Here is a 23,438-nt window from a genome sequence, read left to right on the forward strand (position 1 = left end):
TATTTTTCTACGTGTTATTAATTTATATTTGATTTCAGCGTGCTTCCAAATTCCAAAAATTCAAGCTCACGACGTTTTAATTTTGTCATGTCATAATAATTTTCACTTGCAGTAACCGGATTTTTTATACGGGCCATATATTAAAATGCTGTCTTGAAATAATTTCTATTACGTTTATCCGTTTACTTTCAGCCCCAAAAATATTTACGTTTATCCGACTATTGTGGAACTTGACAAACGAGTGTCTAACTATCGAATGTTATTAAGTTTGTTTTTACCATTTATTGAAAACTAGCTGAATTACCCGTCGTTGCTGGGTTTAAGTATATAAATGTATGTAACCTGCCAAGATTAAATTTTGTTAAATCTATTGAAATTTAAATTAATTAAGATTTTTGAAATAATATTTTATACATATTAATTTAGTTTTTAAGATAATGATTATCATAACCTATTCGATAAGTTATAGCTTACAACTACCTGAACCTCTCTACAGTTTGGTATTCTGTTGAATACATATAGCATCTCACTTCTCCGAATATTTTACCTTTTGTCAATAAGTTCATGGTCTTTTTGACTTTTAACCGAAACACTCTTGAAATTATATCATGTCGATCATATGATCTTTGACCGGGAAGTAAGAGCTCTTTTATCTCGTCCCAGCGAGGATTACATGTAAAAGTAATGAAAAGGTCAGGACGACCGTAATGTCTAACGTAGGTCATAGCATCTTGTGTTCTTTCGTGCATGTACCTTGGCCCACCAGTAAAAGTTGACGGGAGTATAACCATTTGGCCTAACTGATTAGCTTCTATGTCTCGTCGTCCAATCGCATCTTTTAAATGAATATAACTATCTGCACGCAATTTGGCTTGGTTGTTTTTGATGTAATTTAGTCTTTCAGTTTCAATTTTGGCGTATTCATTTACCAAATATTGACTGAAAAGAGAACGATAATTAACTAAATAGTTGTCTTCCCCATCTCTGACCATTATTCTATATGAGTAAAAACTTGATGCAGAGACAGTTTTTTTAAGCGGTAACTTGGTTTTTGGATCGCGTTGTGGTATATTGATTGCATACCCATCATCCCCCCAACAAAACATTAAAGGATACTGCAGTGCGTCGTATGCTCGATGTATCTCACTGATACGGTGAAGTGAGTTACTTCGGTTTTCGAGGATGATGTCTCTTCGATCAAACTGCTGATCTACTAACACTAAAGTAACTTCATTTGCCGTTGGTGCATTATACCTGCCTCTATGTTCTTCTGGTGGTTTTTTATCTGCATGTATTACAACTTTAAATGACTCTGAAGGAGGTATTTTATCGATGGTAAATTGTAATGATCAATTGTAAATTATGCGGTGGCATGCCTAGTAAATCCAATGAGTTTAAAAACTCTGTTGGATAATTTACAACTTCAGTAGCATCGCAGACTATATCTAGATTTGTATGACACCAAGTTTTCTGGTAACAAATTTTGTATCTTGCTACTAAAATTGCTCTTTCTGCCAGCCACTCATGATTTGTATATTGTTTGTGTACACTGGGACATATCTGGTCAATGAGAGCATCTTGCGAATAAATGATTGTGCAGAAATCGTTCGGTAATTTTATACATCCCGTTTCATCTGTAGTAACTTTCCCATCTCCAATATCTAACAATTGTTTTGAGAATCTTTTGTACGCAGCTTTTTTTGATTGAATCGAAATCGTTCGCTATCTATCTTTATATATATTTCGACTATGAATTGTTGACAAAGCTTATGCATCGTAAAATAACTTAGTTCTGATCGCGTCTAATCATCAACCGATATGCATAATAATTTTTTGAATTAACATTCTTATTTGTTTTGGCACCTGTTGCGGGATCTTTTTGTTTAATATTTATGCAATACCCGTCTCATTTACTACCAAAAATAAAATTAATAGTTTTTAAATGGTTTTTAATAGTTTTTTAATAATTTTTTAATAGTTTTATTTAATATAATTCATTTTCAATAGCGCAGTTATCGACCTGGTCAAAAAAATATTAAACCGATTTCAACCCTTTAAATTCAAAATTTCGAAAAATCCTTTCTTAGCGCACGTCTACATTATAATAGCTATCTGTATGCCAAATTTCAGCCAGATCCGTCCAATGGTTTGAGCTGTGCGTTGATAGCAGTCAATTAGCTTATTGTTTTATATATACAGATGAAGATGATCACCATCACTAAGTGTGTTTAATATAAATGATTTTTCTTCCTATAATGTATATTTGGCTAGCCAGTCTTATTTATTCTTTCAAACGGACAAATAGATGTGCACATGTTATTACTTATGAACACCGCTATCGGAGTTACCGATAAAAATAATATATTTTGCACGCATATTTTGGAGAGCTGTAACTAGGGCGAGCGAGGCATTTGCCTTGGGCGCCTAAAGCTGGAAGGAGACGGTGCAAAAATATTAAATGATTAACTTAAGAAAAAGTATTAATTATTGTATAGTACGGTATGATTGACAATATAATATTTAAATATTTAAACTACGCACCGATCCGTAAACATAATATTATATTTTCAATATAAAATGTATTTCTTTATTGATTACTCGTTTGTTACTTTACAATTATTGAATTATTTTTAGTATTTAATATTATTATTATAGTTTTATATTTTTTATTAATAGTGTATATTATATTACGTTATCTTAATATTATTTTCCGTTTAATCGATGATCAGTCGGCATCTGCTTAATATCTATATTATATTTTCTGACACAAAAGCAAGGAAAATTAAATTATAAATAATAATTGTTTTAATTTAATTTGATACATTATTGTTATTATTATTAATTATTTTTTTGAAACATCTAATAATTTGCAAGTATCAAATTTATTTATTTACCATTATATAAGAAAATGATATTTGATAGTTTTATACTTTTGGCTAAGAATGTTATTTCTTGTTTTGCTGGAAACCTAATTTTTCAGATTTTTCCGAATCGTATTATACATATTAAAAGCTGTGAGCGTGACAACCCTACAACCCAGGGGGTGCATTGCTTCAGTTCTGTCTCAGGATAAAAAATGGCTCGGTATGGCTTTGATATTTTGGACGTATTGGTAGGCGTACCGTATGCGAAACACTTGCATGGTGTATGAATAATGTACATCTGTGTTTGAACAATAGACATACAAAACAAAACGGCAAAAAAAGCGCATATCTCTGCCCGGTGGCTGAGCGAACGAGTTCGACGAATCGCACACGAATTTTGTTAAACATACTATAGGTCTAATTTTCTGTTGAACTATACGGTATAATATATGCGTAATATAATACGAAGTCAATTATCAATAATCGCCATGTACCGACGAAGTGAATGGTTTTGGGTTGCATTGGGCTTGCTGTTCATCGTCTCGTGGCATCCTCCGGTCACGGCGTCGGTCATTTGGAAACCACACACCACCGATCAAACGGACATGCTGGACCTGTTAAGATTCGTCCTTTTGAATGACAACGAATGGAAAAAAGTTCTCCAGCAGCATGTCAAAAAAGATATGATCCAAATTTCTGCATACCACGACACCGATGTGATCAAAGCCGAATTACACCTCGTCGACGAGAACGAGGAGCTTATCGAGGCAGGACCGATATTGAAAAAGGTTCTTGACGAGTACTCGTGGCTCGGCACGTACGTGGAATTCGCGTCACGCACGTTGAGCATTGCGTTCATGTGCTATACGTACACCAACATCTTGCTAGTCGTGGAGATGATGTTGATCATGGAGTTTAAGTACCAGGACGAAAAGGAGAAATATCCGAAAGGGATACAAGAAACACGAAAGGAGATTCTGATGGACACGTTGTCCGCATACGTCATGCTTGTGGATAAGTTGGCCGCTGTGCATGGTCGTCTGGACTTGATGGGTGAAGTTTTGTATCTGTACGATGAGAGCATATACTCAAACAGAAACGCTCACATGTTGGTGATGCATAGTATGTCAGTATCAATTAGTGAACAGATCTCTCGTATGTGCAAACAACCCAAACGAGAACAAGTATTTTTTAACTTGGGATTTACTCGCGTCAAGGGTGAATTGAATAGCAGTTCTACCAAAATAATTCACGTTGCATCAGCTATCAAACAAGTCATCCACCGTATTATATATATATATGGAAATTTCAAAATTCAATCAATGCAATTGAATACATGGAAACAAATTCTAAATTATCAACATCCTGTCAACCAAGATATAGATCCATTTATAATTAAAGAAAACTTACCATATGATGGAACTTTAATACACATTTTAAGAAAAGGTAAAACTACTCAGGACTCAAATTCGAAAAACGCACCATTTGAAATGGTTGCAGAAGAAATCAAAAGAGAAAGGAGAAAAAAGAAAGAAGAGAGAAGAAAGGAAAATATAAATAATAAAGACAAATAAAAGGAAAAATAGAAAAAAGACAAAAAGTACCAAATGAAATGATAGACCCAGTTTTGAAAAAAAAATACAGTGATAATAATTATTATACTATACGTTGACTTTATTTCTTCTTTTCGGTTGTTATTTTAAATTAAAATTATATTGTTGAAATAAATGTTTTTTAATCCATATATAATCCAAATTATCAGCAGACCTGATTGTTAGTTATTCGCTATACCAATTGAATATAATTTAATTTTGTCTATAACATATTTTTTTAAATAAATAATGCATTATAAGTTAATACATTTGTACTAAATATTGAACAGTCCTGTGTGTTTGTTCGAAAATAATTCAACGGAAAATTCAAAGAAAATGTTATAACATGTGTTGTTCATACTTTGTTCAGTATTACATTTATACATTGTAGCGATTCAACTATGTTGTGTTCGACCGCACGTCGATTTTTATATTCGGACGGAAAAACATGTAGAATTCAAATCAGAAATTGAGTAACCATAAAAATCATACCAACGGTTTGTGAAACGTACCCAACACTGGTCAAAAAATATTCCAGCTAATTATCAACGGGGAGGGGGGGGGTATTATAATTTTACATGTTACGCATTTTTTACGATTATTCGTCAGAGAGTTGTTGATCGATAATCCTAAGCATCACCGTGTTCCGTGTTGGTTGGCTAGCCGTCGTGTTATCAGAAACGAACGGTACACGTTTCATCGATCGACACTATTGCGAACTCGGTGCGAATTGCTGTTGCGTCACGTTACCGCACGAGGGTGTGAAGGAGGGGTGGTCGTGCGCAAACAGAGCGCACACATTTGTCGCGCAACAACACTTGCGGTGGACGAACTCTGTGTTTGAACAAGGAAAACTCCGCCCGGGCTATGCGTAAATCACGTTTGCGGCATCCGGTTCGATAATCGTCGCGCGCGTACCTTCCGCCAAGACACTCTCGCACCATCGTCACCCGACCCACGAACCCAGCCGACTGCTTGATCCTTACACATGCATCCCATCGGCGGCGCATCCGCCGCGTTCTTCGGTCTGCTATGGCTCGTCACCACGTTGCCGCGTCCGAACGTCGTCGCCTTCGTCCTCCGCTTCTCGGGTCCGGACCATCCCGACGTCCTGGAGCTGTTTGAGCACGTCCTGAGCCTGGACGTGATCTGGGGACCGGTGCTTCAACAGAACGTGCGGATGAACGTGTTGCCGGGCCCGCCGTACCACGACCAGCGCACCGAGGCCACGGTCCGGGACGAGCTGCTGCTGGTGGACGGCCAGCCGGAGCTGATGTCGCCGTTGCCGGTGCTGCAGAAGGTGGTCGGCCAGTACTCGTGGCTGGGCTCGCACGTGGACTTTGCCGCGTGGCTGCTGACCTCCGCTTTTGAGTGCTTCACGTACCAGAACGTATCGCTGATCGTCGAACTCATATTGTTAATGGAGTACAAGTATGAGAGCGAGATCACCACGGAGCAGTTGGGTATCCACAAGCACCGCAAGGACGTGGTGACAGACGTGCTGTACACGCTCATCGTGATGGTCGACAAGGTGGCCGCCGTGAATGGCAACGTAGACCGGTTAGCTACGGAGCTCTACCAGTACAACGAGAGCTTGTACTCGGAGAAACTCGTCCTGATGAACGGGGTCGGAGTGCTGAAAAAGAAAATGGACAATTTGATCGAAACACAGTGCGAAGTGCAGTCGCGGGAAACCGTGTTGAAGAAGTTGGGCTTTACGTTCGTCCGAGGATCACCGAGAAGCCGTCAAACAACATTGCAGGCTTTGAAATCGATTATTTATCAAATCACCGATCGTATGATAATTACTTACAATAGTTTTAGAATCGAATCGTTAAATTTAGAGACTTGGAACCAAATTCTGAATTACCAAAGCGCGGTCGTTTTGATAATAAATCCGTATGTGATCAATCCAAACGAGGCGTCAATCGATACCGAAACACTATACGAAATTACAACAACAGATAGTGAAGACACGGAACCATTTGAAATCGGAATATTACCTGACCAGGTTACGGAAAAAACAGACGATAGAGTTACAGAAAAAGATAAAGCGACTACCGATGCAAATACTCACCCAAGTGAAGAACAAAATTCCCCAAAATCAGGTACAGTAGTAGAATGAGCAGACGGTTTCTTTTAACCTTTAATTTTTAATATTTATTTTTTAATTATAAGTTATCATATTGTACAGATGCTGTTTCTTCACTGTGTATTTTTATTTTAAATGTTAAAATTTTAGTCAGCGCTAAGTAATAAATTATTTCAATATTTCTAACCAATTCGAACATTAAGTATGTTACAATTACTATCGGAAACCCCTGCAGTTGTCAAAATTAATCCACCGTTCTACTATAAGTCAGATATTGTATACACTAATCATTGTAATGAATAATGAGTACGTAAAATTATTGTTAAATTATGTCAGTCAAACATTATTTTAATATTATCCTTTGCGCTTTAAATGTTTAATTAATACATAAAATAATATTTAAAATTATATAATTATATAAATGTGGTATAAATCTATTTTTAAAATACAAAAATTTAAATTGAACTATGTTTTTAGTAAAATACAATAAAATACTCTTTCGTAAGAACGTCTATCGAAATATATGACTGTACATCAGTAGTCGTAAGTTTTATGTAATAATATAAATTATATAAATATTTACTGCTCATTTTATTGTTAACTATTTTTAGAGTAAGCATTTCAAAAACAAGTTGCTTGTATTGGTAAAAATGTTAGTCACAGATACTCAGATTACTAAGGCACAACTATTTGATTTATAATGTTATAAATTTGAGGTGTAACAACCTAAGCATAATATATAAGGAAATATATTTTATGGATTTTAAACTAACTTCGATGGAAATATATAACAATAATAGTTTAAGTATAAAAGCATTGCACTAAGAGAAGAATATTTTTTATATGTATTTATCATAGTAAACACGAATATTACATAATTAAAATATTTAAATGTAGTTCCAGTAGATTTTTAAATTACAATCGCAATAAGTTTTTATAATAATTGAAACATAAATTTTAAAAATTATAATCCAAGTTTAATTGACAACCATTTTACTTTTATAATTATTAATATGATATTAGAAGACCAACACGATGAATACCATTACATTTCAATGACAAGATAATGTTAGTATCTTAAACACAGTTGGTAATAAATATGGTATATCTAATTAAAATGAGTCTTACAGAAGTTGTCGTATATATTTCTTTATTTTCTGCACATTTTTCATTTTTATTTTTCAACTGGATTCTCGTTTATCCAATAAACAGTTAATCTATTATCATAAATCGAAAAATTTAAATATACATTTTATCGGAATGGTTCCGACTGTTTTCATCAGTAATTTGATAATTCAATATTGATTAAAATAATTAACAAATATATATTCATGGTTTGCACATATGATAGGGATAAAATACTCTGTGTTCCATTAGTTTTCAATTCGGTCAATGTATTTTGTAACATATTAGCGGATGCGTGTGTGTGTGTGTGATGTCAATGAATCTGTCGTATAAGAAATTGTAATATCAAATATGCGTATAAAACAATTTTGTACGACACATGCATTTTAATATTCGGTTTAGTAAAGATGATCTGCAAACACCAAAAAATGAATAATATTAAATAGTACAAAAACGATAACGATAACGTTGGGGGTTTGGTTTGCTTAGCATTATACCGTTGCGTCAGTCGTGTTATACAACAATCACGTGTGATTATGGTGAATTCGAGTTGCAATACGTCGCTAGGAGTTAGATATGTCTTTGAGGATATATGTCGTCAGACATTCGAGTGGCGCAGTGAACAAAAGCTATAGTGAGCGATAAAGCTGTTGAGACAGCAATTCGATAACTTAGAAACATCATAATAATCGTTCTCGATCACCGATGATGGGGCGCAGTGAAGGGCTGCATAAATGATAATTATGATCGATACGGTGACTTAAACGTCGTTTCCACGTTCGACGCACAGGCGTTGGCCGTACGGGGTGAAAACAATGTTATCGCGTGGACATCGAACCAAAAGGCGTAATAAGAATACCGTTTTTCGTAGTAACAATGTGGTCTAAACGCGTAATTCGTTTTTTTCGCCGTGTGTTGTTTACTCAACACCTGCACGCGTTTCCGTACGAACGTCGGCATCTGGTGTTTACCAAGACTGTGTTTGAACAACATCGTCGCGAATCGCAATAACAACGCGCGCGCGTCGCAATACTCTCGAGGAGACCAAAGGGTTTTTCGCAGCTTTTTAGTGAAATCGTAGGACAACCGAAGACTGGTTGTTCCCGGATATCGCAGTATTACCGCATGGGCAATAAGAAAAGGTCCGTCATGTCGCCGTTGACACCAGTCATCTGTTTACTGGCGTGTTTGATGCCCGTCCACGGTTTCACATTACTCGGCGCTACGTCGGAATACGACAAGCGGTTGAACATGCTCACATCAATACTGGCGCAGGACGAAATTTGGAAATTCGTGTTCCGGCAAAACGTTTACGTCGATTACCATGATCATTACCATCGGGATATTATCGAAGAACTCATGTTGGACGCGAAAATCGACGTGAACCACGATAAAACGGTGTCCGAAGGGTCGACGCCTCCCGCGGAAACGTCTAAATCCGAACCAGCGGCGACCCCGTCAACCAGGATAGCTATTAAGCCACTGGTTTTTTTCAGAAACTTATTTTTGCATGGCGAACGATATCGAGTGGGTACAATTCTGAAACTGGCCGGCGAAATAATGCAGAACGCGTTCAATTGTCTGGCATACAAGCATACCGTGCACCTGCTCAAAGTGATACGCGTGGAAATAAGCCGTACCGTGATTAAGAGCAAAGGGTCGAGCTGGTCGGGGAAAGCGATACCGTCACTCGCTGGGATCATCATGAAAATGGCCGAGTTGGAATATATTGACAGCAACCTGCTCAAAGTGGCAAAGTTCTTCTACCTGTTCCAAAAGAAGCCCAAGAAGATTAATGGACAAACGAGCAAATTCTCTTACACTCCTACGTTGAATCGGATATCCTCAGAGATGCTAGAATACATACGTAACAATTGCGTGAAAGCGCCGAAAACGGAAAAGGAGATCGCAGAGGAGTTGAATGTCTTCCACACTTCGAGCTTGTACAACACGGGTCAGGCCAGGGACCTGAAAGACAAAACGTTCAAGAAAATGTTTACCAGTTCTACCGAGAAAATCAAATCTCAAGTGGGAGATATACCGTACACCGACGGAATGTTAATAGATATGTGGAATGAGTTTTTGCATTTACTGCCGGGCGAAGAGGACGAAGAGTTTTTGCAGACCATCCGTTAATGCGTATTGTTATGACAATAACAATCAAATAGTCATTCGCGTACTAATGAATAGTTCCAATATAAAGCGAAAATCTACTTGGACTAAAGTATTTTAGCTAATAGAGTGTTACTTTAATGTTATCGAAAAAAAATGTACTATAATAATCAGTAGGTATTTATTTATAAAGTTTTATAGCTAAAATATTATTGTTGTATTATTATTTGTCATTTTAATATTTTAGTAGTATATAATATGTTGTTGAAAAATCATTTATAATACATATCATTTATCGAATGTACATTGAATACGAATTATTTTACTATATTTGTGTGAGGTCTATCTGTTTTTCCTTTAACCAAAAATAGTTTAGCATATTCCAACATGAGGTAAGGGTGCGTTATTACTGTAATGATTATCATTACGTGAATGCAAAAGCACTGGTAGCAAACATTCATTTTGAACGGAGATCAGGTATTCAGTGTTCCAAGTTATAATGGTATTGGTAAATTATAGCTGACATCAAAATAGTCTACATTGATAATTATCAATTCAGTGCGTTCCATTACGTATCAACCTTATTATGGTAGAATCGCATAAAGTATGAAGATAATTTTATAGGTAGCAAAACAAATACGACTAAAAACTAAAATCAGAATGAATGTATGTGGATCACACCAGCCTCTCTAACGTTAATCAGAACTATATGATAATGTAATACATAATAATATGTCGAATACTATACAGATCATTCTATATTATTTGTGTCTTAAATAGATTCGAGACCAACGTATTTACTGGTAATGTTGACTTTTCGATAAATTAGCATTATACCTATTGGAAGCGCCAAAAATTACGTGTCTTAAAGATATATCAAACAAAGAACGGATTATTAAAAGAATATCGATGTTTAGACAAATCGAATTATCAAAATACCGGTGCTTCGTGTCAACTTTTTTTTTTTTTTTAAATTTATTAATCGATTATACTTTACGTTTTATTTCCCGGAATTATATTAATAATAATTCTGCGGACAGATCATATCAACCGTTCAGAAGCAATGTGATACGTTTACCTCGTAAAATGTTATCAAATATTATAAACGTGTCGATTGAACACGCACAGGTGACCTGCACCGTGGAAGAAAGTACTATATCGGCTGCCCTGTTTTTTCTAACCATTTACATACTAACGTATAGCAATGAGTTCATAAATGATTAGGGTAATTTAAACAATATGACGTGGTTCATCGTCATGGTTATAGTCTTGTCTCCTTAAAACAGACACTTTGAGGAAGCCATAATCGTAGAACACTAGATTCAGAGCCTGTACGGCTAAACGAGTAGAGACGAAACGTTTTTTGAGAAAATTAAAAAACTTAGTACAAGTTACTACCGGAGATCAAACGGATCAAAGATATTTTCCTCGACTTGAAAACCTCGTACAACTGTTGTTTTCGTCGACGTGTTTAACTCCACTTATTTTTTCCGTGTACCATGTTATATAATATTGTTATCGTCTAAGCCGTCTAAACGCGTAGAAAATCCTACACCTCGACCGCACGTCAAATCGGTGCTCGACAGCGAAAGAGTTGTCTTATTTTCCGACGGCGGTCGGCCGGTGCCGTACGGGAAGCAAACAGAAGAAGAAGAAAAAAAAAAAAGTAACAAAAAATGAAAACCTCGAAAGCTGTGCAAACAACGAGGCGGTGGCGTTGCGCGGGTGCGCCGGACGGAGGAAACGACAGCCGGCAGAGCGCACGAAACGTTACTGCGACGTACATGCACGCGCGAGCGAATATTTCGCTCGGATTCGGCAACTAACCGACCGGAGACTTGACGACGACGACGATGAACTGGCACCGGCTGGCCGCGATCGGGCTGTCGCTGTGCGCGTGCGCGGCGCTGTGCTATCCGGGGCAGCTGGTCAACGAACTGCCGCGCGAGTACGTGGAAAGGCTGAATACGCTGAAGTTGGCGCTGGCCCTGAACAACGGCTGGTCCGCGGTATGGAGCGAGACGCTGAAGAGGGAAGCGGTCGCGAAACCGCCGGACGCCAGGCTGTGCGCGCAGCTGGTGCCGGACGACAAGCCGGAAGACGAGGTGGCCAACGAACCGGAGCCCACGGACACGTACAACCCGTTCGAGGTGGTCGTCGCGGTCGTGGACACGTGCTGGTACTCGGGCACGTTCGTCAGGTACGGCGTGCGCGTGCTCGGCCACGCGGTCAACTGCCTGTTCAGCCGGCACGCGCTGCTACACATCGCGGCCGTCGACGAGACGCTGCGGTCCGACGCGGGCAACACGGAGCTCAACGGCTTCCTGCGGCGGCTGGTCGACGACTACCGCGCCGTGGCCGCCAGGCTGGCCGCGGTGGGCACGCCGCTGCACCATCTGCTGCTGGCAGCCACGTTCTTCGACGACGTGGACAAGCTGACGACCCGGTTGCCGAGCATGAGACCGAAGATGGCGCGTGACGTCAAGGCCGATATGAAGAACGTGTCCGGGCAGCTGCGGGAGGAGCTGAAATCGTACCGCGACACGTACTGCGCGGTGACCGAAGACCGTTGGTACGACGCGGACACCGACAAGACGGTGAAACTGACGCTGGACGACTCGGAATCGGGACCGTCCGATGGCGACCACCAGCCGCAGGGCGCCGGTTCATTGCTGGAACGGGCCGACCGGCTGCGGTTGCTGATGCGCCGGGTGTTCGACGGGCTGCGCGCCACGGGCATGTCGCAGACCGTGTGGACAGAGATCTTCCGCAGCAACATCTTCGTCAAGGCGTCCGATTTGATGTCGACCGGCCACGCGGCCAACGTGAAGAGCGACGATTCGCAGGGCGGCATCGTCAAGGTCGAACGGATCAATTAGAATCTGTGAACGGACTTGAACGCAGTTATTCGACGATCTTTAATATTTATACCATGTTGTATTATAAAAAAAAATATTATAGTTCTTAAGAACGTCTCGATCGTTCATTCCGTGCAAACGTTGTCGCGACGCAAAAATAAAAACCATAATCGTGTTTTAATTATGCTAATAAATTATTATCAGCAATCGCGACGACGTGATTTTGTTAACGTTTCAATTACGATTGTTTACTATTTCCGCAATCATCTCGCACTTACCATAATGTACACCGTATACCTACCTAATGAATAAAGTTGTTTGATAAATTTACGAATGGATATTGATTTGAATATACCTGCAGTTTCGACTGCAATTTTTCCCACAAACGTGAATTATAATTTATTAATATTCGAGGTGTAATGTTTTGTGAATTCTAATTACAGGATTCAAACAAATTTCAATTGGTCGCGAAGTATTTGTAGTGTATAACGTTGGTAGTTTTAAAAACCATTTCTAATAGTATACGACTAATATTAAAACCTAATTGGGATAAAAGGTATGAAATAACGAAGTGAAAGTAAAATTATTTTAATAAATTATGAATTATGAAAGAAAAAAATATGTAATATGTATAACGTGTATATAAAAATGCTCTGAAACATAGAAAATATTTCTAAGTTTGTGTCGAATTTTCAATAGACTGCCAAATTGAATGTCAACTCCACGCAAACAAATTATGTTAATGTTAACATTGGAACGTAATTTAATAGAATTTTTAGAAAGAAACGGGTCTGTCAATTTTTCATTGAACTACAAAAGTATTTCGGAAATTAAATGATTGTAAGTTATCGGAGAGTTTAAAATAACACAAACATATACGCGTATCGATCCAGAATAATGAGATTCAAAACGGGGAATCGGTATATATTAACAAGGTTACGACTACTATCATTATCCCTATTATCCTATTATAAGTGGTGTTCCCTTAGGGTAGAGACTACATATACGCCGTATACTTTCAACATTATTTTGAAAATTCACGGGTATATCACATATGGTTTCAGCTCTCGAGCACTTCGCGAAGAAGTAATAAATGTAATTAGTTTTTTCAGGTTTTAATTTTGGCCTTAATTTATATTAGATAGAAAAGCATAACCATATAACGGTAGTAAAGAGCAGTTGTTCTTCGCAGTCCACACGGCAAAGGGTGTTTCGCCACCGTCGCGGCGCAGTTGCCGTGCACGAAAAGTGCAAACAACAACATAAGCGCGTCTGTGTTTGCCGTTCGCGGGTGGGCGGAGAGTAGTGCGAAACAGCCGAACCGGTGCCGGACGACCGCAAAGTGCGTTGACGACAGGCGTCGAGAGCAGTCGAAAACCACCGCCACCGTTACACAAAGTGAGAGAGAGAACCGATGTCGAACGCCGGGAACGTGCTACTGGTGTTGGCCGCGGCCACTGCGGCCATGGTGGCCGCGAAACCGTTGGTGTACCGCAGCAACCTCAGCGAGCTGGAGTTCATACAGCTGGTGCTGATGAACGAACGGTACTGGACGCCGGTGCTGGCGGAACGGGTGAAGAATCTGGACCAGCCGCCGTACCAGAACGCGCGGTTCCGGAACCAGCTGATATCGGAGGAGTACCTTGTGGAGGACATGGGGTACGACGTGCGGTCCGTGGTGATGCGGGTGCTGGAGGAGTTCACGGGGATCCGGTCGTTCGTCGATTACGCGGCCAGCGTGCTGCACACGGCGCTCATGTGCCACTCGGCGCGGCACCTAGCGTTCCAGACGTACTACGTGGCACTGCTGATGATCAAGAACGCGGGTGCCGGTCTCGTGGCGCAGGAGGCCGGTCGGCTGCGTGAGACGGTCACCATGATGCTGGACAAGCTGGCCGTGTACTCGGCCGACATTCCCGAGGTGTTCAACACGTACTGGGAGGCGGTGCGGGTGATCCAGTCGAACGCGCCGCGGCACGTGCGCGAAAGCCGGTACCCGCGCGGCGTCGAGGACCGCGTGTGGAGGGTGTTCGACGTGCTCCACAGCTTCCTGGAGGAGAACTGCGAGCCGTTCTCGTGGGACAGGCGGTTCTTCGACGCGTGCCACATACCGGTGACGGACGACAAGGTGTTCGACAAGGTGCTGATCGCGGACGTGAGCGTGGCCGCCCTCAGGGAGATGGGGAGCGCGCACGTGACCCACGTGACCACGTACTTCCAGCGACTGGGCCTGGAGACGTTGCCCGTGACCCTGTGGCAACAGGTGTTCTACTACGCCGATAAGCGGACGGCCACCGTCCACCAGCCGAACGAGACCAACGTACGCATCACCGCCGCCGTCAACCAACCGTCGCCCTGACCGCGCCGACGTGTCTGCTATTTTGTTACCGTTACACGGGTGCTTTCTTTCAAAACACCTTCTTGTTTTACATTGTACAATGCGTTTGAATAAATACTGTTGTCACTATTATGCGTGTGTACGTTTTTGTGTTATTACGATGGCCGAACTCGTCCGTCGGTCGTGTCCTGGAAACGGTACGGTCTCGTCGGTGTTCCTGCGACACGACACACCTCGAACGAGAACCTTAAAGTTCGTGTTACGCATCGTACCGTTGCGAATCAGAGATCATTTAGCAGGGGTCGTTTATCCTTTTTGTACGATGCAATCCACAACCCGTTCTATCAAATGTCTACGCATGTACATCGCGTACGAAAACGTTTGTGTGCATCTCGCGACGCGTTGTTACCTCGCGGTACAATCGGTGCGGTCGACGAAACCATCGTCGGTCCAGCCGAACGGTCTCGTACACCACGGTTAGCTGATAAACGTATAAACGGAGTGGTTGATCGCGAACGATCGACGAGATTCGGTACGCGTATAGCCAACACCCAGGGTAAAAGGGTAGAAGGCGAACATTGTGAGGTAAGCGAAAAAAAAAAAAAAATTGGTAACCCATAAAGCCACGTTACGGCCCTTGCGTAACGCACAGACGTCGTTCGATGACCGTTAAAATTCAAAAAAATCATTAAAACACGATATATTTAAAAAATAATAATAATAATTAATCGTAACGGAATAAGAACTGTTCAGACATCATGACCGTGCGCATAATATTATATTATCCGGAGTGAAAAACCGGGTGCCCTTTCCCTCCGCGTGCAGTGTGTGCCGCGGCATTTCAATGGAACGATGTTATTGTTTCGCCAGCAGCGAGCGCCGTATGCAAAATCCGCACAAATACATGTGCCGTGACTGCATGGTTTTCGATTTTTGTTTTTCCAATCGCGTCGTTATAACATCGTTAGACACCGCGACATTATTATTATGTTTGGCCATGGTAAAATATGATATTACCGTTTCGTGCAACAATGCGTACGACAATTCAATAGCGGCGGAGCGGAGCTCAGGTCTTAATACGCATTTGATGCCGTCCGGACGTTTTGCGCTGAATAATAATCGCGTTTTCCCTCGGCGCGACAAAAGGGTTGCGCGCCCGGCAGCCACGCTGTTCCCGGGCGGGACCGATGAGTTTCATTTATAATTGTTCGTTTTTGCATACAGCACCTGTAGCGGTCCTGCGGCTGCGACCACGTAACTGTTACACCGCCATGGCCGTGCGGTGGTACCCACTATTCTCTCGTCGTCTCTAATGGGTCTCCGTGTGTCGCAACGATCCCGTCGCCGCGACGAATGACTAGTCACATTTTTCGTCAGTTTTCAACCGTTTCGAAGGTACGAACACAATAAACCCTTTTTTTAAGAGGCGTCTATGTGTACAACGCGCTTAGGGTATGATGTGCGATCTACACTGTCTACACCGTAGCGTACAGCGTTGAACGTCCGCAATAATGGCACTGGGCTTGGGTTGTGCGCTCGTGTGAATTGACGATGGCAGAGGGGGACGGACAAACTGTACCTACAATACGTGTACATATACGTATTACGTTGTACCGTCCGGGATTTCGCAAGTCCTGACTAACCCCTACACACCACCCATCGTCATCGGAGTGATAAAAATAATAATATAAATGTTATATAATGTGAATCCACGCGGCGCGTATATTTCGTTTGTCTAGGCCGCCGTCTGCACACCCCATCCGTGCGCAGCGTACAGCATCTAGTATTGTAATAATAATAATAATAATAATAATAATATGTATAACGTGTAAAGTACAAAAATCCTAGCGTTCTCGCGCCTCCCCGTCAACAATAGAGATCTAGTCGAGTCTCCGCATCCCCCCCGCGCGCGATACACAGGCCCGGTCTTCCACCCGAACAACGGGGCGTGGTCGGCCGAGGTAAAAAATTTGCACGAAATGTCATTACTCAAACCGCGTTGCAGTCGATTGCATGTGTATTGTGTGCGGAGACATGAAGAAAATATATGTATATAAAAAAAAAAAATTAAAAAAAAATACCTACGCACACGTAACAAAACGTCGCCCACGAGAGTTTGTTCAAACGGTCGATTTTCACGCCGTCCTCCCGCCGTTGTAGTACGCACCGTGCGAGCGGAAGTATGTTTGCGTTTCGACACAAAGATAATATGATGTATTGTGTGGTTCGTAATGTGCATCGCAACACGCGAACTTATGTGTTCAAGTGTTCGGGGGTGGATAACGTCGGCTATTATTTTAAGTCGACGCACGATTACGTCGCGTTACCGAATCTGTTGGCCTCCTTGACGATTTCATTTGGTCTTATCGAGTTTTTGGACGATTGGAATAAGATCAAAACTGCTATAATATTTATTATTGAGCTGTGTATGATCTTATTAAAAAAAAAAATATTAATTGAATGTTATAGCGACTATTTTTTAACTTTTTTTTTTATCGGTTTTCGTCTACGTATTTAACAATGCAGCATTTCACGAACTATACCGTTATATCTATTTATAAAAATGATTCTCGAATAAATATTACACTGCACTATCCGAACTGTTGATTATTATATTTTCATTTTATTGCATTTAATTCAGCGTACGCACAACAGCATATGATTATCTGCGCATCCATTGTTATGCAAATAAATTACAATGTAAAAAAAAATACAAGTTAATATTTAATTTAATTTTTTTTTTTTTTCCCCGTTACCACTTTTCTTGTGTACAGCTAATTTCATTCGTCGGCACGTTTATTGTGAGCCCTCCGTGCATCCTACCGCGCAGGGTTCGAATTCTTTACCGTTGTCGACTTGGAAATCGCATCAATCAAACTGAATGTCAAATTTTAAATTTAACTTTATCCAATATAAAGAACAGCCACGTAAAATTAAACTCCCCTCGCGTATAGATATCTTCGATTGTCGACGTATATTGTGCAATGTTTGTTAATCGAAATTTACATCACAACGTGAATATATAATAGACAAATGTATTACATCGCATAAAACGATTAGATATGCACGGTATATTGAACCGTATTTTTTATTTTAGATAATAATTTTTTCATACAAAACTTTTTGAATTACTCGAACCCACGTGGTAGATATTTTAATATTTTAAATTAGAGTGATTACTATTTTAATATATATAAAAAAAATAAAGAATTTCTTAATTTAACATCAATCGAAAATCATTTTTTTGATCATAACAATATTAATTAAATGTATTCTATATTAGTTTACATATACCATACATATATACCAATGAATTTATCAATACATATACAATTAAACAAATTTATACGTTTAGCCCAGAGCCCAAACAGTTTAAAATGCGATTTTTAAAAAGTCTGAATTTAGTGCACCTATATATAATAATAAGTAAATTTCTTCGAAATACCAAATCAACCAATTTTGTATTTTGGCTGTTCGCTGATCAATTGATCGGCGGTATTTTCTAAAGCTAAATCGAGTGGTATATGTGGTGTAAATTAATAATATTTAATAATTTTCGAATGGAAGAAGTGTTGCTCGGGTGACAGCAGTAACCACTCAGGGAGAACTAAACGTTGTGTTGAAAATAAATAAATAAATATAAGAAATAGAAAAACACAAATTTAAATTTAAGTAGACTGTATAATGCAATAATAATAATAATAATAATAATAATAATAGTAATAGTAATGTAAATAATAATAAAAATAATCACGTTTGGTAATATAGCCACTGGCTCAAAAGATATAAGTAAATAATTACAGTATAAAAAGTATAACCAACAATATTCAAATGATATATGAAAAAAAATATAATAAATGTATGAATGATATTAAAAGGTAAAACAGATGATAAATAAGTGCATATGGAACGATAACGATGATGAAGGGTAACTAAATAAATAATTCTAAATAATATATATACAAATATAAGATCTTGGGATATTGCTAGACTAGTAAATTATACAACAAAAAGAGCTATGTAGGGCACGTCTGCCACAAAAAAACGTAAAGACAAGAGTCGACAGAATAATACTCAATAATATTTAACTACAATGGACGGTGGGTTTAATCCCTACGCTATCGCACCGGGGAATGTAAATAATAATAAGATAATACAATAAAAAACAGTGGCCCGCGTACTTTCGGCGCACGTAGCTACAGTTAAACACGAAGAATTCACGCTACCGATATTCACAGCACAACGACAAATGCAACATCACGGATTCACAAAACTGTCGGTACTAATTGACCACCTAGAACTAGGGAATACAAATTAGAACAATAATGACTGTTGTCACGAACGATATTTACCGGACAGTTAGTCACAGGATTCACAACAAGAAAACGTGGTTTTCGCACGCTTGAAAAACAGTACGAAGACGTTGAGACGATGCACAGTGGGAGGAATTGCATTTTTAGCTGGCCAAAAATAGAAAATTTAGGTATGATGATTAACGATTACAACCAGGAATGTTTGTTTCCACTGATATGACGATGGTAAATATATCACATTATGTAATAATTGTTAATTAATGAACTGATAGGAGTAGGTAAAGTACTGAAAGATTATTGAATTTATCGTATCATATGGTAATCGCTTTTACGCAGTTTTCATTTTAGTTTGTCCATTGTCGTTATTTCATAAGTAAAAATCTAATTGTTTTTTGCTAAATCAAAAATAGATTAACCAATAGAAATAATTAAGTTACATTTGTTCTAAGTACTATTTATTAATTAAAATGTCGTAATAAAAATTCATAGATATCATGAATTTAAAGAAATTCAAATTTATTTAATTTTCATTTTGTAGACATTTTTTTTAGAGGCTCTTAGAGTTGTGAACTTTTTTTTAGTTTAAGTTTATATATATACAATTTGAAATATGAAATTTATAAGTTGACCCAATTTGCGCCTTATTGAAATAAATATATTTTTCTAAATGAAAGAAGCAACGTAAAAAATCGCTGTTTATTCGAAGTTTTGAAAAATAATGTTTTTGCATCAAGTACTTATGAATCACGAAACGCAATGAGTACTTACAAAATTCATAGGCTGGGAGAAAAGTGGGAGTTTAGAAGGCAATGAAAAATTTGATTAATGTATTAAAAAAAGTTGAAGAATTTAGTAGTAAGTTAAATAAGAAATAGTTAGACTCAAATCACTTTTTAACTACATTTTTTAAAAAAAAAATGATGTGGTTGGATTTAGAATTTAAAATTCTTCTATTGAAGAAATATAAAGAATCATATGAACCTTTTACAAGTTCTGATAGGCTACGTTAATCTTTTTCAAGTCAAGTGATCGTTCTAAGTGCAGACAAATAAAAAAACTTGAGAGAAATAACTTCATCATATAAATGAATCTGTGCAGTAAAATTGACATTGTATGTTGAAGAAAAACGTGCTGCATTCGATCTTGTTTCCCACGCAACCGAGTATTCTCCTCAACGTGTGATAAAGATTAGAAAATTTTATAAAAATGAAGCGAAAAATAAATATAGTTCTTACACAGATGATAAGGATGTAGTATTAATCATTAATACTCGCATGACTAAAAATTCGTATCACAAAACTAGATTAGGTGCTAAAAAACATGAGGCTGATACGTATCCTTCGTATGATAGAGTTCGGTTAGCTAAAGATAGATGATAACCTGAAAATATTATTATAAGCGAAATAATTCCACTTTAGAGGCAAGGGAAAGTCAAAGGAAGATGCCCAAGAGGCAAGTAATAAAAACTATAATCGATTCAGAGTACATCATTCTCGAAAATCATAACGTATTTATACAAACACATATCTTTTTAATTTCTTATTAGTGTCATCTGATCTATTAATTACAAGTTTAAGAATACAACTTAACAAATCAAAAACTAAATTACCTCCAGAAGCCATTAATTTACTTGATATCGAAAGCTCAGAACAGAAAGAAATAGAAACTTGTAACAGTGAAATAAGTAGTAGTTATTCTGAATTTTTTATTTTTATTAATATTTTTGTTATCCGATTTTGTATCAGATAAATTAAATATTTGAAAATAATGCATTTTTTTTAAATTTCTTACATAAATGTTTATTGTTAAAAAATAAAATTATTTTGTTTGTAATATTATCCAACTTCATAATTTCAATGTTTACTTGCCTCAACTGTATTTTCTAAACAGTTATCTATTTCGAGATAAGTATTGAAGAAAGTTATTAAAATTAAAGTAAGAAAATGTTTGTGCATATTAAATCAATAAAAAAAATATTTATTTGTGAGTGTCGAACTTTGTTTGATAGGTGCTAAATTTTTGGCCAGCTAGAAATGCAATTCCTCTCACTGTGCGACGCGCATCACTAACCAAAGACGAGAGAGGAGAGAGAACTGGTTGCCAAACGATACTTGACAACCAGTACTTTAGAGTGACACGGGCCTACATAAATTGAAAACACGCGAAATTATGAAACTTTCGGTGACACTGAGATCAATGACTGGACAAATACAACGTAACCAATATTTGTCTCCAAAACGCATGAGACAACACAATCATACCGTCGCAACGGCTGTATGCACGTGCCAGGCAGCCAATACACGACGGACAATATTCGACGTCGATCGCACCGCGTTACGAACCGTTACGAAATGATGATAGTGATAAGATAACAAATAAACAAAACATTGATACAGTGATAGTACGCTTATTGTTCAAACATCGAATGTTTCAAATGTCCAATAAAAATTAAAATCAAATAATTAAATTTGTTAGGTCTCAAAATAAAAATAATACTAGTAATAACATAATATTTAACATTTGAAATGTTCGTATAAATAATATTGTTTTTCGTTTTCTTTTTTTTTTAAAAATATTTTTTATTTTTTAATTATTGTTTTGACAAAAACTTGTAACTCAAGGATTAAATTAAATCAAAATTCTTTTTTTTTTTTTGACTTAAACTCTGTCATATGTACTCTAATGAACGCATCTTTTTCATGCATTTTCTTTATTTTTACACCTTAATTTATGTGATTTATGTACATAGGTTTATACGTAAGTAATAACAGTTACTCAAGTCTCAACTCACTTATAGCTAAAATATTATCGAGCCGGGATTCACCGGTTTCCAACACCGTTAACGGTACGTAGAGCTGCAACTCACATATAGCCGGTATCAATTCTGAAGATGAACCAAACCGCACCAAACTCTTACCGGGAAGTCCATCAAACTCCATTACATTATCTCGGAATCGCGAAATGATGATTTTTAAACTTAAACGAACGTCCTACTTACGGTATTTTATTACCAGAAGATGGTTGTTAACCATAAGAGAATTAACGAGAACGTCATTCTAATCCGTCCGAGTTCCTTCGTATATTTTACTCTGTCGTTTCAAAAAGAATCGGTTACACACGGTTATTGTTGGTACATGCATAACTCAAATATTTCAACGGGTTCGAATAAGAGAATATGTTTTTTTTCAACTTTGAACAACAGAATCGCTAAACGGATATAAATTAATAAAAAAAATAAACCATCCCTTAATGCGGTCAACGTGACAAGACTTTAAAGTCGCTGATAAACGTAAATCGGGGTAACAGTATCGGTGGAATTACACACCGATGGATGTCCGTAATTTATTATTTTTTTATTTATCCGAGCGTTGAGGATATTTTTTCTGGTAACGTCACACGGCATACGTCGAACGATGTGTGACTAAGCGATTACGCGGATAATAATAATCTATCGAGGTCTTCTTTTTTTTTTTTTTGCGTTTTTTTTCCCCGTCGGGGTGACCCGATGTATTACCAGCATTTTTTGCAGGTCATATAAAAAAATAAAAATAAAAAACAGAAAATAAATGCACAAAACTTCGCTTGTCCGCGGCGACACGGCTTTTCGTTCCACCAAATCCCTACGGATGCGATAGTATTATCATCATCATCATCATCATCATTATCCGTACATTTATCATGTACGTGTATGTACGGTTACATGTTACCGATCAACGATCGTCGAGTTTCGCGGAACATTTATACCACGCTTAACAATCGCTATATTGCGGTAACATTTTTCGTACGATAATATATTATATACTTCTACATCGTAAATTATTTCAGAAAAAAAGTCTTTCTGTCACTGTTTGAGCTTTTCAGATCGATATTATATTAGTAGCAGTATTTTTGTTATCGACCCATATTCAAAAAGTACAGTATTATTTCCCAGCGTTACACTGTTAACGTAAATAAATACGGTTTCTTGGTTTTTAAGATTTTCAGGTGTTTAAATATTGTCCATGCGCTGTTGGTAATAAAAACATGTTATTATTACAAGTGTTCTTCTCGAATTGCGCAGGTACGATTATCGCAAACAATTATTATAAATCATTTGATAAAACGTGACCTCAAAAGGTTAGTTGAACATTGCAAGTGTTTTTCA

General features: G+C 38.1%; 4 protein-coding genes across 4 annotated transcripts; all 4 read left to right on the forward strand.

Moving 5' to 3' along the window:
- Nucleotides 1–3,227: 3,227 nt before the first annotated feature.
- Nucleotides 3,228–4,673, forward strand: LOC112685362. The gene has a single exon (XM_025557217.1). It carries the CDS (start codon nucleotides 3,314–3,316, stop codon nucleotides 4,436–4,438), a length of 1,125 nt encoding a protein of 374 aa, XP_025413002.1. The 5' UTR covers nucleotides 3,228–3,313; the 3' UTR covers nucleotides 4,439–4,673.
- Nucleotides 4,674–4,774: 101 nt separating this feature from the next.
- LOC112685361 lies at nucleotides 4,775–6,929 on the forward strand. Its single transcript, XM_025557216.1, has one exon. The coding sequence runs from the start codon at nucleotides 5,445–5,447 to the stop codon at nucleotides 6,579–6,581; it is 1,137 nt and encodes a 378-aa protein (XP_025413001.1). The 5' UTR covers nucleotides 4,775–5,444; the 3' UTR covers nucleotides 6,582–6,929.
- Nucleotides 6,930–11,517: 4,588 nt separating this feature from the next.
- On the forward strand, nucleotides 11,518–12,973 carry LOC112685369. The gene has a single exon (XM_025557223.1). It carries the CDS (start codon nucleotides 11,639–11,641, stop codon nucleotides 12,662–12,664), a length of 1,026 nt encoding a protein of 341 aa, XP_025413008.1. The 5' UTR covers nucleotides 11,518–11,638; the 3' UTR covers nucleotides 12,665–12,973.
- An 898-nt stretch (nucleotides 12,974–13,871) lies between these two features.
- LOC112685370 lies at nucleotides 13,872–15,113 on the forward strand. Its single transcript, XM_025557225.1, has one exon. The coding sequence runs from the start codon at nucleotides 14,058–14,060 to the stop codon at nucleotides 15,000–15,002; it is 945 nt and encodes a 314-aa protein (XP_025413010.1). The 5' UTR covers nucleotides 13,872–14,057; the 3' UTR covers nucleotides 15,003–15,113.
- Nucleotides 15,114–23,438: the final 8,325 nt, after the last annotated feature.

Source organism: Sipha flava, unplaced genomic scaffold (genome assembly GCF_003268045.1).
Source record: "Sipha flava isolate LNK unplaced genomic scaffold, YSA_version1 274_pilon_pilon, whole genome shotgun sequence".
NCBI classification, from domain to species: Eukaryota; Metazoa; Arthropoda; class Insecta; order Hemiptera; family Aphididae; genus Sipha; species Sipha flava.

What these genes read in the sequence shown, in the direction of transcription:
- LOC112685362 (XM_025557217.1), top strand. Translation starts at nt 3,314, where the DNA reads ATGCGTAATATAATACGAAGTCAATTATCAATAATCGCCATGTACCGA.
- LOC112685369 (XM_025557223.1), top strand. Translation starts at nt 11,639, where the DNA reads ATGAACTGGCACCGGCTGGCCGCGATCGGGCTGTCGCTGTGCGCGTGC.
- LOC112685370 (XM_025557225.1), top strand. Translation starts at nt 14,058, where the DNA reads ATGTCGAACGCCGGGAACGTGCTACTGGTGTTGGCCGCGGCCACTGCG.
- LOC112685361 (XM_025557216.1), top strand. Translation starts at nt 5,445, where the DNA reads ATGCATCCCATCGGCGGCGCATCCGCCGCGTTCTTCGGTCTGCTATGG.